The 17443-nt window shown below is 45.1% G+C and overlaps 1 protein-coding gene across 1 annotated transcript in view; it reads right to left on the reverse strand.

Moving 5' to 3' along the window:
- Nucleotides 1–17443, reverse strand: part of CDHR3 (cadherin related family member 3) — a 62728-nt gene that overhangs the window by 42843 nt on the left and 2442 nt on the right. The window contains 3 exon segments of the mRNA XM_050784812.1: nucleotides 7959–8058; nucleotides 11110–11273; nucleotides 16829–17091. Coding sequence (XP_050640769.1) covers nucleotides 7959–8058; nucleotides 11110–11273; nucleotides 16829–17091 — 527 coding nt within the window.

Consider the following 17443-nt stretch of genomic DNA (forward strand, 5'->3'; position numbering starts at 1 on the left):
AACTCTGGAGCCAGAATATCTGGATGTGAATCCTGGTTCATCACTTTCTAGCCATGTGAGTGCCTACAAAGAGTAATAATACCAGGGCATGCCTCATGGGTTATCATATAAAGTGCTAGAACAACGCCTGGCGCATAGCAAGCTCTCAATAAATGTTAACTACTGCTGTCCCCTTAGAAGGGATCCATGAGGGAAAGGGCTTCATTTTATTCACTCCTATATCCTCAGTGACTAGCATATAATAGATGCTCAATAAATATTTGTTCGATGTTAAATATTGGGGTTTTCTTCTTGTTCATTTCCCATCTAAGTAAGATCAACATTCCCACCTTAGAGAATCTTAAAAAAGCAACAACAAAAAAACCGTCCTGCAAAACATTTTTTAAAAATCTATTTGAATGTGATAACGCTAGACTTGGCTATAAAATCTTCTCCAGTTGGGCCCACAGTCTCAACAACTCATGCAGAAAGGAAAAAAAGGAAAAAAGAAAAACAGCAGCAGATAAAAAGGATGTGGAGAACTGTAGAACTAGGCACACGAGAATTTTCTTTTTAATTTCGATTAAGAGGGTGATTTCCTGGAATCTTGATATTTTTTTTTCTTTTTAACACCAGGCTAATTTCTTTTTTCTCTGAACCTAAGAGCTGTGTTAATGGGAATAGCAGTTTTGTACTTAGAAAGGAGATAATATCCAAAGGCTAAAAATATTGTGTCATGTGGCCATTTGCCAGCAACTCAGCAAGGCTCTCTGTAAAACCTGGCATTTTCTCCTCCTTTTTAAAGGCTTGTTTAATCAAAGCTGCTCCCTTGATATTCATTCTTGGAAAACAGAAATTAAATGGAATGAAAAGCAACTGCAGCCCCTCGCTGCCCCCAGTCCTGGCTAAGAAAAGTCCTGAGTAATCAGATCAATTCAGTTAACAAATGCTTGTCAGACAAGCTCTCTGGTTTTCCTGCTGGGAATATTTCTTTACCACCACCCCAGGTTTCTCTATTTGCAGCCCCTTTGCAGCTAGGTTTGCTCTCAGACACAAAAGCTTTAGTTTGGAAGACAAGAAGCCCATCCTTCCTGTCCCATTCACCCTTGATCGTGCCTTGGTGTAGGGAGAAAGGAAGGTGGGAGGGAGCTGGCCCAGTTTCCAGAAATGTCAGGCTCCCTGGGGTAACAGGGGAATGCCACCTCCAGGCTCACTTCCCCACTGCAGTCGGAGTCACAGGCCAATGATTCAACCTGTGCCACTTTGCAGCTATCAGTTGCTTTCAGGCCTGCAGTAGAAACAAACAAGAATTCAGCCTCTTGTCTTTTATAGAATAGAGGAGTCAACTACCAGGCCACCGCGGGCCGAGTTTCCAGAGGGAAAGACCCTTATTCTGCCCACATCCAGGGAGTGTCAATGGCTCCACAAGCCACTGAGTACATGGCCCCAAACCCACTCAAGAGGGCCAGAGCACTCAGGACTGTGGCAAGTTACAAACATGTTGCCACATTCCTATATTTTTCAATGGAAGCTGAATATTTTGTAAAAGCCTCAATTCCTCTCTTTGTTTTCCCCTATTCCACCCTTGTCTCAGCTCAGAGGTGGGACGTGGAAGAGGAAGGAGGGAAGAGTGCCTAGAAGAAAAAGACTACCGTTAAAAAACTACCCACTGCAAGCCCTTAACGTGGCTCCTGCTTGTGGTTCATTGTTCTGAGGATGAGCTAAGTGGGTTACAGGCAAGTACTTGAATGTTTTTAAGAAGAGACACGATGACAAATGCAAAACGCTGTTATTAATGTAATCCTTCACCGATAAAGCTGCAGATCCTATGCCCTCACACTCTGTCATTCTTTTTCCATAATCGGCCTGGGTTCTGTGCTGCAAGATTCAGGCTTTGCTAATCTTAATAACAATGATTCCCATCTATTTGAGAGTGTCTCTCTCAACATACAAACAGCCAGCCGTGACCACATATTTGGAGTGGGAATTGTCCAATACCATTGCTTTTTCCTTTTATAAGCATTTTAACAAGAACCTGGAGTAGAATGAGGAACGCCTTTTGCTAAGACTTCAGGTGGTGACTCCTGAGTTGGCAGGCAGACACCAGGGCAGCTGAATGAGTGGGGCAGGTGGGGGTGTACGGTGGGGACAGGGATGCTGTCACTCAGAAAAGAATGGGGTGGGAAGCCAGTGGCAGAACTTGCCAGAACAGAGTAGAAGGGAGTTGGGTCAGGAGACCTGGGTTCTCACGGAGTTACCTGGCCCCTCAGTTCCCTCCCTCATCCAGAAATAAAGTACTGCTCAATAGACCTGAAAGATCCCATCCAGCTAGGACCCTTGACAGGGGCAGGTTTGGCATATGATGACCACTTTATTCACAGGAAAACAAAAACTCACAACCGGCTGCCACTTCCTAGAGCCATGAGCAAGATGAAAATAGAAATAGAAAATACCCAAAAGTCCAGGTAGTAGCTAGGTTATTGCTCTTTTAATTTAATCCTTTGTCTGCCCTGGTGAAGACAAAGCACATTGCATTTTATGCAAAAGCCCTTCCTCAATGGAAAGGCCAAGAGAAAGCCCCTTAATGGAGAAATTGCTGCACTAGATCATTTTGCCTCCAGCTGAGAGATTGATTAACATCCTGGGAGTCTCCAAGGAGGCTCTTCTGCAGTCACGGTGGCCATTTCCAAGCAGAGGGGGAAGCAGAGAGTGTGGGAGTTGATGGGAGGAGGGTGGTCTCAAAGAGCCTCCTTCAGGGAGTGGAGAAGAGGTGGGGGAGTTCCCAAAGAAGAAATGCCAGTAAATATAATTATTCACTTGCAGATCATCCTTCTCACGTTCTGAGCCCATTATTAATGCATACCTCCAAGCTCTACCCGCATGCCCACCACAGCACAGAAGGTACCCAGGGAGGGGTAACCAATGCCAGATCTAAGCCTGTGCCCGGCCAATGCATTAGCCACTACCCTCATGTATGTATGACTATGAGCATTAAAATGTCGCTGGTCTGCACTTAGATGATCTGTAAGTGTAAAATGCACATGAAGTTTGAACACTGAGTATGGGGAAAAAAATGCAAAATATCTCATTAATCATTTTATGTTGACTATGTTGAAATATTTTGAATATACTGAGTTAAATAAGCTATTAAAATTAATTTCACTTATTTTGTTTTACTTTCAATGTGGCTACTAGAACATTTAAAATTACATATGCAGCACTCATTTCCGGCTCACGGTATAGCTTCATTGGACAGAGCCGGTGCAATATCGAACAGTGTTGGTCCAAACAATGTACCAGCACATGCCTTTTAAATTTCACTAAAAAGAAGGGAGCAAATACAAGTGGCTTCCAGATTAGTACCTATTTTACATTTACTGTGATACAGTTTCATTTTATTAAGCTGGAGAAGAGTTGTAAGATTTGTCATTTTAAAGGGGTTGAGGTTTCAAAATGCATCCTAGAGCTATTTTTAAAAATCCATTATTTATTCTCTAGTTGCTGCCACCAGCAGGGTGACTCGTAGACCCCACCAGGTTAAGATGACAGACACAAACCAAGCCTAGGTCACTTCAGGCATGTGCTTTGGTGTGTTGTTAAAGTCTGTCCCTGTTCGTTCAGTCCAGTGGTTCTCGAAGTACATGATACATCAGAATCACCGGGGAGGTTTGCATTCAAACTCAGCATTCTCATGCAATGTCCAGGAATCTGCATTTTTAAAATCAGCCTAAGTATATTCTAATGCCTGAACACACTTCTAAAGCCTGCAAAACACTTTAAAACCAGTGTTTCCATTGGGTGTGGTGGCTTATGTCTGTAATCCTAGCACTTTGGGAGGCCAAGGTAGGTGGATGGCTTGACCCCAAGAGTTTTAGACCAGCCTGGGCAACACAGCAAAACCCTATCTACAAAAAATACAAAAATCAGCTGGGCATGATGGCGAGCACCTGTAGTCCCAGCTACTTGGAAGGCTGAGGTGGAAGGATCACCTGAGCCGGGAAAGTTGAGGCTGCAGTGAGCCGTGATTGCACCAGTGTACTCTAGCCTGGGTGATAGAGGTGAGACCCTCTCTCAAAATAAACAAACCAATGTTCCCAGCCTTTTTCACCAGAATAATTGCCTCAGATATTTGCCAAATATGCAAAATTGTTCTCAGACAATGCAGAAATGCAGACTCAGACTCGAAAACTGCAGGAGTGGGACTTGGAAATTTTGGGAGATGATGTCACAAACCAGCAGTCCTCAACCCTGGCCATGCATTAGATTCCCTGGGGGCTTTATAGTCCTGATGCCCAAGCCATATATATCCAAGTCCAATCACATCAGACTTTCACTAGGTGGGATTTAGACATCTGTGTTCTTTGAAGTTCTCCCAGTGGTTTCAATTTACAGGCAAAGTTGAGAAGCACAAGTTGGTCAGTAGCAAATTAACCCACCTCCCTTCTACTTTTACGAAGTTAACTATGTCATTTGCTTCTACTTAGTACCCCCAAGCGCCCAGAATAAAACGTCTAAGTACAAAGGCCATAATACGTTATGTCCTAAACTGTTATTACCTTTTTCTAATCTGAGAAAGTTTTCTTCCAGATTATGTCCACCGCTCCTGCAGGCTGGCTGTTGACTTTCTGTACAGCTGTTAGTTCCAGCACAGGTGTTAAATATTTCATTAACAATTTCTGCTGCAACTCTGAGTACCCCCTCCCCAAACAACTCCTCAACTCACTGCAGAAGCCACAAGCTCCTGCAGCTGCTCTCAGAACGCTTTTGATGGCACTACATTTTTTTTTCTGAAGGGAGCGACACCTGCTGCAGTTGCTTCCCACCTGGGCAGCTTTCCTTCCTCTGAAAGGGTAACTGCCTGATCAATGAGGTGTTTTTAAAGGGGCCATGACCTTATTCTGTCTGCATAATTTGAGAGATACATTTAAAGTGGAGATTTAAAAACAAATATATATTTGTCTTCACAACTGAAATTCTTTCCAATTTGCCCCCACTGGATCCTATACAAACTTTACAGTAATTGTCATACTGAATTATAATTAGTGTATGCATGTGTCAGAAATCAGAACATGATACCCCAAAATATGGCGTCTTGGCAATTGAAAAAAACCTCAGAAACAAGAAGCCCACTTTCTCCCGACTTTCTCCCCTGAAGCACGATCATAAAGGAATTCTCTGACCTACCACCCCTAAAAGTAGGTCATAAGAACCTGATTCTAGAGGATTCCAGACCCTACAACCAGAGACCAAGAAGAATCTGAACAAACAGGGCCTTGCTAAGTTCCCTCAGTTTATTACCTTTAGGTCATACCCCTTTTAGTCCAGTTACGATTCTTTTTTTTTTTTTTTTTTTTTGAGACGGAGTCTCGCTCTGTCGCCCAGGCTGGAGTGCAGTGGCGCGATCTCGGCTCACTGCAAGCTCCGCCTCCCGGGTTCACGCCATTCTCCTGCCTCAGCCTCCCGAGTAGCTGGGACTACAGGCGCCCACAACCGCGCCCGGCTAATTTTTTGTATTTTTAGTAGAGACGGGGTTTCACCGTGGTCTCGATCTCCTGACCTTGTGATCCGCCCGCCTCGGCCTCCCAAAGTGCTGGGATTACAGGCGTGAGCCACCGCGCCCGGCCTTAGTCCAGTTACGATTCTACATGACTGCCCATTCTCCATCAAACTTCAGCATAAAAATACAGTTTTCCCTGGGAGTCTTTGGGTCTTCATTTATGAAGCCTCCCATGTCATGTAAAACTTTGGTTAAATAAATTTGTTACACTTTTCTTGTTAATCTCTCCTTTGTTATAGGAGTGTCAGCCATAAAATTTTTGACAAGGGAGGAAAAGCTATTCCTTCTCCCCCACGCATAAATCTCTGCCATTCAGTTTACACTTCCTGAGGTCAATGTGTCCTACTCAACTCTGTTTCCAAAGTCTCTAATAGGATTCCTGGCACACAGAGAGTTCTTTGTAAATGTTGAAATCAACTAAATATGTAAGTGAGGTGCTATACTTTGGGTTTCTGACCTTATCTCCATCCAGAATCCTGGGTCACCAGTAAGCGAAAGTGGCCATAGGGCACAGTTCTGGCCAGTGAGATGTAGCAGAAGTCCTCTAGGTAGGGCTTCCAAGAGTTTTTGTTTTCCTGACAAAAAAAAGGGACAGATTGGGCCTGCCTTCTCTACCCTGTATCCCTCCCTGCTTGCTTCTTTCTTCTTCCTGCATGGAACTCAGAAGTAAATCCTGGAGGTGCAGCAGCCATCTCGCAATCATGAGGTGAGAAAAAGAGGACAGTGCCAACAAACATGCTCTGGTTAGAAAAACAGAAGCGTAGGAAGAGCCCAGGCTCCTGATGGTAGCAGCTGCACCAGTACGGAACTGCCTGCCTGCGTCTAGACTTATTAGAGAAGAAAAAAAGTTGCCATGTACACTCCCATGGTTAAGTTTTGTTATTTGCAGACAAACACATTCCTAACTAGTATGAGAAGGATGTTAAGAAGTATGCATTTCAAACTCCTAGGATTGCTCTTAACACATAGACACCCATTAAATGTTTGCATATTCATTTATTCATACAAATATTAACATGAATGAATTCTGAATGAATGAGTTAATGAATGAATGGGTGATTTTTTTTTTTTACACAAGATCATCTTCTAATAAAAACAGACTATTCCCTTATTTTAAGTTGTATTCAACGATTTTATAACAGCTTTGTTTCAGAGTCTGTAGACTATATATATTGGTCCTAGCATTCCCGAGGCTCATTTCTTTCTGTTAGAAAAAGTAGTCCAATTGAAGCTGCAAATCATACAACAAACAGTAGAAACAGCCTCCTGGTGTTACCAATTCCCCGAGTGTCATATTTCAAGTATTCTGTGTAAGGCAGGGTGGGCAGAAGGGTTTCCTGCTCCAAGATTAGTCGGGTGGGATTCGCCTTTTTTTTTTTCCTCTCCAACCTGGGCTGCTCAGCTGCAGTGTGTACAGAGGGCACGTTAGTGGGCAGAGCCAGGAGCTGAGGCATCCACTCCCAGGGACCAACTAAGAGGCTTCACCTGAGGATTGGTGGTTACAGTTGCCCCTCTAGTAGCTACATTAAGAAAGCTGATTAAGAAGGGAGAGAAGAGACATCCGCTGTCTCAGATTGAACCATGAGGCAATTCCCAGGACCCAATCTCCTGCTCTACAACCTAGAATTCTGTGGACTCTTTAATTTTTTTTTTTTTTTTTTTGAGACAGGGTCTTGCTCTATTGCCCAGGCTGGAGTGTAGTGGTGTGATCATAGCTCGCTGCAGTCTCAAATTCCTAGGCTCAAGTGATCCTCCCACCTCAGCCTCCCGAGTAGCTGGAATTACAGGCACGCACCACCATGCCCAGCTAATTTTTTTATTTTTTGTAGAGATGAGGTCTCACTATGTTGCCCAGGCTAGTATCAAACTCCTGGGTTCAACCCATCCTCCTATCTTGGGATTACAGGCACGAGCTGCCGCATCTGGCCTCTTCATTTTTTAAACTTGGCTCTAAGCAGCTTGGCTTCCTATCTTGAGAAAGGTATGTAAATGCTTGGATTTGGGGTGTACATTTTATGATTTTAAAATAGAGCTGGTTTTTATCAGCTTCGATTTTTAAAATATTGAGCAGTTTTGATATGCCAGGCACTGCGCTAAGTGGTTTTACATGCATTGTCTATGTAATACTCACAGCTTCTCTACTGCGATAGGTGCTGGTACTCTTCTTGGTTTACAGATGAAGAAACTGAAGCTTAGAGAGGTAACAAATTGGCCTAGATCACACAGAGCCACAAATCCACTCTAGAGTGGCCCCAGAGCCCCTTTATTCATTCCAACTATCCCGCATACACTGGTTTGGAAGTGGACAGCACATTCCCCCGATTGCTACGCCCAAACCCACCCCACCAAGACTCAGGACAGCAGGCTCCTGCGTCTAACCTAACACGGACAAACACCACCTCTTCCATATAAGGACACTTGCACTGAGGGGAATGTTTCGGCTTGTGTCTTCTGGATCAAAGGCCTCAACCTGGTAAATGAATCCAGGGTTTGCTCCTTCTACTATGTAGAGGTGTAGACCTATACCAGTGTCCAAAGTGGAATCAGAAACATCTTATTAAAGCAAAAATGGGGAATTCCAAAATCAGGGCAGCTGTACACAACCAAGGGAATCAAGCGCGTTGGCATCGTGGGGCCAAGAACGCAATAAAAAAATCCATGAGCAAGACCACGGGCCAACTGTCCTGCATGGATCCATTTAGGGGAATTCATAAAGTGCTAGGGTTGGCCAAGCGGGTACCGAGTCTTCATTCATGTCCTCTGTTGAGAGGTGCTCCAGAGTGATGATCTTTGAGTTGGGGGAAGGAGGAGGTGATGAGGCAGAGAGCTGGGAAGTGAACCCAGGTAGGAACCTCCGGTGTGAGGCTCCCCATGTGCTGAATCCGCTTTAACGTGCAAATCCCTCCTCAACTGTGCTAAGTTACTCCTTGAAGGACACTTGGCAGCTCCGCAGAAATGAGCCGCTGAAATGAGGGACCTTACAGCGGAACAGAGATAGACAGAATAAGTAGGGGAGGGCTACAGAGGCTCAAGGGAGGAACCAAAAATTGATTTCATCTGTTTCAGAGTTTTTCACGGTGATGCGGGAGGAGGGAGGAGCAGGCGGTACCACCACTGACCGAGGGGCCACAGAGCTCTCATTTGGGCATTTTTTTTGTCTGAGCGATGACGGACAATATGAAAAGTACTTGGCCGGGCGCGGTGGCTCATGCCTGTAATCCCAGCACTTTGGGAGGCCGAGGTGGGCAGATCATGAGGTCAGGAGATCAAGACCATCCTGGCTAACACGGTGAAACCCCATCTCTACTAAAAATACAAAAAACTAGCCGGGCGTGGTGTCGGGCGCCTGTAGTCCCAGCTACTCGGGAGGCTGAGGCAGGAGAATGGCGGGAACCCGGGAGGCGGAGCTTGCAGTGAGCCGAGATCCGGCCACTGCACTCCAACCTGGGCGACAGCGAGACTCCGTCTCAAAAAAAAAAAAAAAAAAGAAAAGAAAAAGAACTCACTCTTTTGGGGGCACCATGCTGAGGACTTAACATACATTTTCTATTTTCATCTTCATAACAGTTCTGTTAATATAAAGCAGCTATTGTATTTATTCTTTTAGTCTAATTAATGCTTTTCAAATGAGAACACAGACTTGGGGAAGCTATGAAGTTGTCCTAGCTAGGACATGATAGAATCAAAATTCAAATCTAGATGCCTTACATCTGAGCTTGAGCTTTCACTCACTTTTTGTCAGTCTCATGCTTCATTAAAAAAAAAAAAAATCTACTGAGGGCTATGTCCAGACACTGATCTACACACTGGGAATACAGCAGCTCACAAAACAGAACCTTACTCTCATGCAACTTCCGTTTCCATGGGAAGATATGGATAGCAAAATAATTGAGTAAAATCTGTGTATATTAGTGAGAAACATGATGAGAAATATCGGGGAAGGAAGTGTGAGTTGGGTTACAATTTTAATAAAGTGGCTATGGAAGGTTCACTGTGGTGGGGAAGGGCATGACATTTGTCAAGATATTTTTTCTTTTTTTTTTTTTTTTTTTTTGAGGTAGGGTCTTGCTTTGCCACCCAGGTTGGAGTGCAGTGGCACAAACACAGCTCACTGCAGCCTCGACCTCCCGGGTTCAAGTGATCTCCCACCTCAGCCTCCTGAGTAGCTGGAACTACAGGTACCTGCCACCACACCTGGCTAATACTGGTATTTTTTGTAGAGATAGGATTTTGCCCTGTTGCCCAGGCTGGTCTTGAACTCCTGACCTTAAGCAATACTACCACCTTGGCCTCCCAAAGTGCTGTGATTACAGGTATGAGCCACTGCACCTGGCCTTAAAGAAATGAGGAAGAGCCGGGAGATAGGAGGGGAGGCAGAGGAATCAGCAAAAGCAAAATGCTGAGGTAGGGTCATGTCTGAGGCATTCACAGGTCAGTAAGGGGGCCAGAGACTGGGTCACAGGGACTGAGGGGGAGAAGGGGAAAGGAGGAGGGGTGGGAGGGTAAGGAATGTAGGCAGCTTGCCAGATTTAATGGGTTCTTAAGGAGACTCCCTTTGAGTGAGACGGGAATTTCTTGTAGGGTTTTAAGCAGAGTGCCTTGATTTAACTGATGTTTTAATAGGATCCCCCTGGCTGCTGTATGGAAAACAGACAGCAGGGGGGCTGGGAGGCCAGCTGCCAGCCATTGCAACAATCCAGGTGAGATGGGATGAGTGGCTTGGACCATGGTGGTAGTGATGCAGACACTAGGGCGGGGTCAGGTTCTGGGTATATTTAGAAGCTGGCAAGATTTCCTAATGGATTTCATGTCAAGTGTGAAAGAGAGAGGAGTTAAGGATGACTCAAGGCTTGGTCCAAGCAACAGGAAGGATGGAGTTACTGCTAACCAAAATGGGAAAGATACAGGAGAAGCAGATTTGGGTGGGGGTGCAGGGTGGAGGGTGGAGAGGAAGCCAGGAGTTTGGTTCAGAAGCACATTAAGTTTGTGCTGTCTGTTAAACATCCGTGGAGATGCTGGGTGAGAAAGGTGGATATTTGTGTTACGACTGCCACAGTTCAGGGCAGAACCTGGACTGAAATGACTTCAAAATTGTCAGAATAGAGATGGTGCTCAAAGCCATGAGCTGGAAGGAGATCCTGTAAGACGTTAGTTACTGTGTGCTTTGGTCCCTTACATTGTCCCTATTGTAGCAGACACACACTGCCCTCAAGGAGTAAGAGTCCATGGGGAGAATGAACAAGCCAGTCAGTGACTGGGGTGCACAGGGATGAACCTAGAGGCGGCTCAGCCAGGTTCCTCCACAATGATCCACTCGCGGTCTCTCTCCGAGCTTCAGTTTCCTGCCCAGGACCGGGAGGGGACCAGGAGAAACCCTGCCTGTGAAGGGCTTTGCGTTATGATTGGGAGTGTTGAGCTGGAGGACGTTTCATTTATTCCCTGCTCATTAAGCAGCTGCCTTTTCCAGGGAAACAGCTGTTTGTTTATTTACTTTTTCTGTTTCTCTCTGTCCCCCAGGGCCCTCCCTGATGCCACCGGCTGGGCTGCAGTGCACATCCTGGTGTATCCTATCTTCCGCCAAGTTGCCTTGAAACTGGGGTGGCTTGTTCACATCTGTTACCTGGACGGTCAGGACTTGCAGGTCTGTGACCCCAACCTCATCCTTCACATAAATCTGCAAATCAAATATGTTTGGTCCTGTTTCAAAATCTAGCTGTTCCTTCCCAGTGGTGACAACCTAAAACGAAGTGCAAAATTCTTAGTAACCATGTGAAAGAAGATCTGTTTTGCATGCATGCACTTTGCAAAGGAATATTCCTAGGAAGGAAGCATCTGGCGTCCCGGAAACCAGCATTCTTTCACTGTCAGAGGAACCAGTTGTTTTGCCTTAGTCCTTCCAACATAAGCTCTATGATACTTCACTAAAGGGACTCCTGCATGTGATGCTGCGTTTCCTAGGAAAGAAAAATAGGAGACATTCTGATGCAATTGACTGGAGATGGAAAGCCTGATAATTAAAAAACAGAAAGCCCTCCACTACTTGGGGGTAGGCTCCTAGAAAAATCCTTTAACTACCCTGAATACAGTTGGATTTCCTCATTGTTAAGAAAGAATACTGAGCTTTCCTGGGATTGCCGTTAAGTGATATCTTGACTCATCACTTCATTCTAATTTTCCCAGAGCCACATCCAAAAATAAACATCTACGTAAGTAATGATATTTACTTAATCAACAGACTGTTCACTTTCTTCGTGCCTTTCCACACATTCTTCCATTGTCAGGAGCTTTTGTTGTCTGCACTATCGGTATTTTGGAGATGTGGGAGGGATGCGAGGAACCAGGCCGGAGAGACATCACCAGAATCTAGAGCTATTGCCAGCAGGAACTCTGGCGGCCTGTGTTGGGAGGGTCCTGCTCAAACCAACAGGAGACCAGCCTGTGACTTTTCGTATCTATAGGCACAGACTCCCAGCAACTTAGAGCCTTGAACTCCCAGAAAGCCTGGAGCCCTTCGGGACACTGAGGACTAAATTCCATGTATGTCCTTAATTATGCCAATAGAACCTTTTGGTTATTAATATGATTGGGGCCAGGTGATGAGACACTCAGCATCTTGCAGTGAAGACAGAACTTGGCTCTAATTCCATTTCCACCACTGAACTTCTGGGTGGCCTTGGGAAAATCACCTTCCCTTTCCCTGAGTTTGTTTCCATGTGATTGTAACTAGGGAAATAATCGTTGCCCTAGTTAAACAGCTGAAGAATGATACAAGGTATTAAAAAGCTAGGTTAAGGTACTATGGAAACTGAAGGAGAGAAAAGTTCACTGTGAACTGTGTTTATATGGGGAAGGCTTCGTGGAGGAGTTGGTAGGTATTGTGTTGGACGTTGCAAGTTCTAGGTTGGTTAAGAGGAGAACAGAGCCACAGATGTGAATGAGTACTTGTGGTGAAGGAAGAGGGCATGGAGGATTGTTGAGCAGGGGGAAAGACGTATTCTTGTGTCTACCGGTGAACAGAAGCAGCCTAGGAGGCACATAAGTGGAGATGAACTGGTCTCTATGCTGGGCACATGGTAGTGAGGGGCAGCACAGGGGTCAAACACATAGACGCTGGAGCCAGACTGACTGGCTTCAAAGCCCAGTCTTCCCATTGCTTGACCCTCCTGTGTCTCAGTTTTCCCATCTGTAAAATGGGGATAATAACACCTACTTTTTGGGTTATGAGGATTCAATGAGCTAATCTATGGGAAGTACTTAGAAGACTGTCTGGCACTGAGCAAACACTCTGCAAATGGTGTCTTTTCTAATCATTAAGTAGTCAAAAACTGTTCAAGGAATATATGTCCACTAAAGCAGGTGGACTTCTGTTGAGATGATCCGCTCTCATGATTTACACCCTGGCTTCCTGATTTACACCCTGGCTCCCTGCTAAACCTGGAGCTCCCTCCTGCACGCCAAGCTTGGACAGATCCTTGACCTCAGTGTTACCTATTGCCAGCCTCTTCTCCTTGGGGAGTAGCTCTCACACCCCAGAGGAAGGAAATAGAACAGTGAAAAAATGGTCCAAAAAAGTTGTATCTTGGAACCAGAAGAATGGTGTTGCTCTCAACACAAATGGAAAAACTGTTCTTGTTCTTGTTACCAGCGTTTATTGAGCATTTTTGTGCCAGACTTGCCAAGTCATTTTGTGGAGCATTTCATTTAATTATCACAATGACCATAGGTTGATAAAACTTCCTCCATTTCACATTTAAGGAGATTAACTAGGAGAGGGAGGCGAAGGAGCTCTCCTAAGGTCATAGCTGGGAGTGGTGGAGCCTCAATTTGGTTGTGGGCAATCTTGCTACAGAGTTTTAGTGAAAGACAGTAAGTTTTGCTTTAGGCATGTTAAATTTGAGGTTGTTCTGGATAAGGCCGAGCACATTTGTAGGCCACAGTGCTCATGACGGTAGATGGGAAAAGAGAGGAGTCAGGCTCAGAGATGGACAAATGAGAGGGGCAGGTGCTGGCCTCCAGAGGATCTCAGAGAGCCCCTCTTTCCACAGCCGGCTGGCAGTCACTCCTCCCTGGCCTCTTAAGCTATGCTTCTGGTGCTGCTCCAGGACAATACCCTTGACCCATGATTAGCTACAAGTGGCTGAATGAGGATCCAACATCCCTCTTGCTGGGCAATAGCAAACCAGTGCAGTATGAGGGCTATGAACAAGGATTCTTGGAACAGCCTGCCTGATTGCAAATCTCAAGCCTGCCGTCTCCTAGCTGTGTTAACTTGGGCAAGTTGCTCAACCACTCTATGCCTCAGTTTTCCCGTCTTCAGAGTGCAAATAACAGTACACCACTTCACAGCATTCTTATGAGGATTAAATGAATGCCTTCACAAAATATTTAGGGAAATTGCTGGCATATGGTAAATGCCTCGTTAATGAAATGTTAGCATCCTCCTCCTCATTATTATCATTACTCCTCCTCACCACTCCCTACACCACCAGAAGTCTCAATAGCTGTGTCCCAAAGCAGGGAGGCTTGGCCTCTTGCATAATTTGGAGTTTACCCTCAGAAAGTACAAATGAGTCACAAGAAATGGTAACCTAGACTCGCCATCCTCCAGAATGTCAAGGCTATCAAAGGAGGAGCTAGGTTCTGCCACAGAGATTTTCATGTCTGGAAGGCTGCAGGAGTAACTCTTGTGAGTGATTTCGGTTGGAGAGTAGGATCTTCTTGGAGGGATGGTAGATGATGTTGGGTAGTTTCTGGGGAGAAGCAATCAGTTCTTAAGAACAGCTTCATGAGTTGTGAAACTGTGGCCATCTTAGTACAAACACAGGGTTGTACGCAGCTGTGGGGTGTGGTGCAAGGAGTGCATATGACTAGGACAGTACACCAAACCCTTGAGCCTAGCTGAGTTGAGGTGCTAAGCAATCTGCCCTTTCTAGAGGTTAGGAACAGGATGGAATTCTTCCTTGATTGACAACCCTGCTTGAATCCCGTGGAATGTGGGAAGAGCAGGTCCCATGAAGACAGAGTTGAGAGCTCACCCAAACAGCGATAGATGTGCATGGCAATATGACAGAAAGCCTGGGACTGAATGAAGTTCTTATTTCACCTTTTACAGCTGTATGATCTCAGATAAATCATTTAAACTTGCTGCATCTCTGTTATATCTAAAATAGGAATAAAACATTTCAAAATAGTGATGATATTAGTGTTAGTTGTAACAATCAGGAGATCAAATCGCGTGTGGTGGTGCAGTGCCTGTAGTCTCCGCTACTGAGGAGGCTGAGGTGAGAGGATCACTCGAGTCCAGGAATGCAAGTGCAGCCTGGGCAGCATAGTGAAACCCCATCTCAAAAAAAGAAAAAAAAAGAGATCAGGTATGTGAATGTGCCTTGGAGCCTCTGTGCAAATTCAAAGGAGCGTGGTCATTTTCATCAGTAAAGGCTGTGGACCATAAATGCTGAGGAGGAGAACTCCCACATGGAGACAACCCACATGTCTGTCAATTGATGAATGAAAAAACAAAATATGGAATATAATATAATTCAGCCATAAAAAGCAATGAAGTACTGATCCAGGCTACAATATGGGTGACCCCTGGAAGTTTATGCTAAGTGAAAGAAGTCAGTCATTAAAGACCGCATACTATAATGATTCCATTCATAGGAAATGTCCAGAATAGGCAAATCCATAAAGACAAAGTAGAGTAGTGGTTGCCAGGGATTGAGGGGATAAGGGAATAGGTGAGTGACTGCTAATGGGTACAGGGTTTTGTTTTGAGGTGATGAAAATATTCTAAAATTAGATTGTTGTGATGCTTGCATGACTGTGAATATACTAAAAACTACTGAATTGTACAATTTAAATGGCTGGACTATATGCTGTGTGAATTATACTCAATAAAGCTGTTTTTTAAAATGAGAGCACTGGAGCCAGACTGCCTGGCTTCCAATCTCAGCTACCTACTAGCTGTGCAACCCAGGGTAAATTACATAACCTCTCTGTGCTTCATTTTCCCCATCTGTGAAAAGGAGGTAATAAGATAGATACAATCCTTATGTTTTGAGATGAGAAAAGCAAACACATGCAAAGCACTGTCAACAGTACCCAGTATACACAACTCACTGTATAAGGGTAAGAAATTGACAAGGCTTACAGGAACCGAGGAGCAGCAGCAGCTGTTAAAGACAAGCTGGATGTCTAGGGAGTCGGTGGACAGGGCAGTTCAGTCACAGAACCAGCATCTGGGACCCAGGAGTATAAACCGCATGCTGCAATGTAGACTGACTGTGTGCTCCTTACCTCCCCGAGGGCTCCCCTGGGGTGATGAGAATACCAGAAATCTGGGCTCTGGCCTTGAGTCATGAGTTCCGCAGGTCTGCTACAGGGCCCCAATATGCATGCTTTTTCCAAGCTCCCCTAGTCATTAATGATAAGCTGAGTTTAAGAGCACCTGGTGGGAACCTCAGGGAAGTAACCCTGACGCATGACCCAGAGGAATGGCAGGTTGGACCAATGGCAGAGCTGATGATAACAGCAGGAGGTTCCCAGGCCAGTTGAGGAAGGAGGTAGGGGCAGGGAATACTGAAAAAATAGGCAGATCCAGACATGGGACCCTAAAGATGCCTTAGAAGTCCTCTGCGGTTACCAGTGGAAAGCATGCAAGAAGCAAGCTTGTCCTCGCTTTAGGGAAGTGACAGCTTTGGAAAAGAGTCAAATGACAAACTAGAAAACAGAGCAGCAGAGGCATGCCTCTTGAATGCCAATGGTTGGCTCTGAATTATCCAAGAGGAAACATTCACATGGTAGGGCTGGACAGTTAGACTTATATTTTTATTAAAGGGTGTATGGCTTTTTAATTAAATAAGTCTCCTCTTAGATGATCTTCTGAAAAAATCAGACTCATAGGAAAGCAGAATCACTAGACACAAGTTAATCAGGGCATGGCTTTTAAAGAGATCAATATCCAAACTACTCCACCCAAAGAATTTAGATACTGTAGGCACACCTAAAACCTGATGTCATGTGAGGGGTGGAGGCAAGAAGAAGCAGCCTTCTATTTGCAACACATTGAGTATAATGCTTATGTGAACTGTACGGAGTAGAGAAGGTCCAAAGGCTACACAGGCATCTTAGCACAGAAGGCCCTGGGATATCTCAAACAGGACTTCTGGATCTTACAAGGGGGAAGACTAAACCAGAATGGAGGAATTAATCACCTATCTGGAATCCCATCCACCCTCATTTTCAGGATCTCCTCTTTGCAGACAACACCCATGTTGGTAAGTTGTTGCTTACCTCAAAGTAGGTGCCTGACAGCTGAATCACCCTGAAGGCTTCAGTGAGGGGATTTGAGTTGATTATCTGAGGAAATCCTGGGATCACAGGTGACAGTGATGCTGATAACTTCACAGAAAACTTGTGCACTGAAGTCCCAGGTGGAGAATTCTCTGCCACGTTGCCTATAGCAGGTAAGAGGATTAGGTGTAGTGCTTCTCCCCCTGTGGAGTAAAAAGGGTGCAGGATGACATGAACGCAAAGCCTTTTGCTGGGAACAGGGACTTAACAGCTTGGTTTGTGGCTTCAATTCGTAGCTCGGGGTGACGATGGGAGCTGGTCACTCCCCAAGAACAAATGCTCTTGCCAAGTGCTGGCAATGGATATGTGAGATCTTCTGGGAGCCAAGAAAACAACCACCACCAAACAACCAAGAAATCTGCTTCTGTCACTCAGTAAATAAAGCTGCTGCTTTTCTCTTGTCTCCCTGCTTCCCTTCTCTTTTCTCCCAGCCTTTGGGAAGAGCAGGGAAAGAGAACTGTGACACCTTAGGAGACAGACGTTGCCTGAAAATGTCATCTCTCTTGCCAGGACCCTGTAGCTTACAAGAGTTTGTTTTCCTTCTCCGTGTCAGTG

This window comes from Macaca thibetana, chromosome 3, assembly GCF_024542745.1.
Source record: "Macaca thibetana thibetana isolate TM-01 chromosome 3, ASM2454274v1, whole genome shotgun sequence".
Lineage (NCBI taxonomy): Eukaryota > Metazoa > Chordata > Mammalia > Primates > Cercopithecidae > Macaca > Macaca thibetana.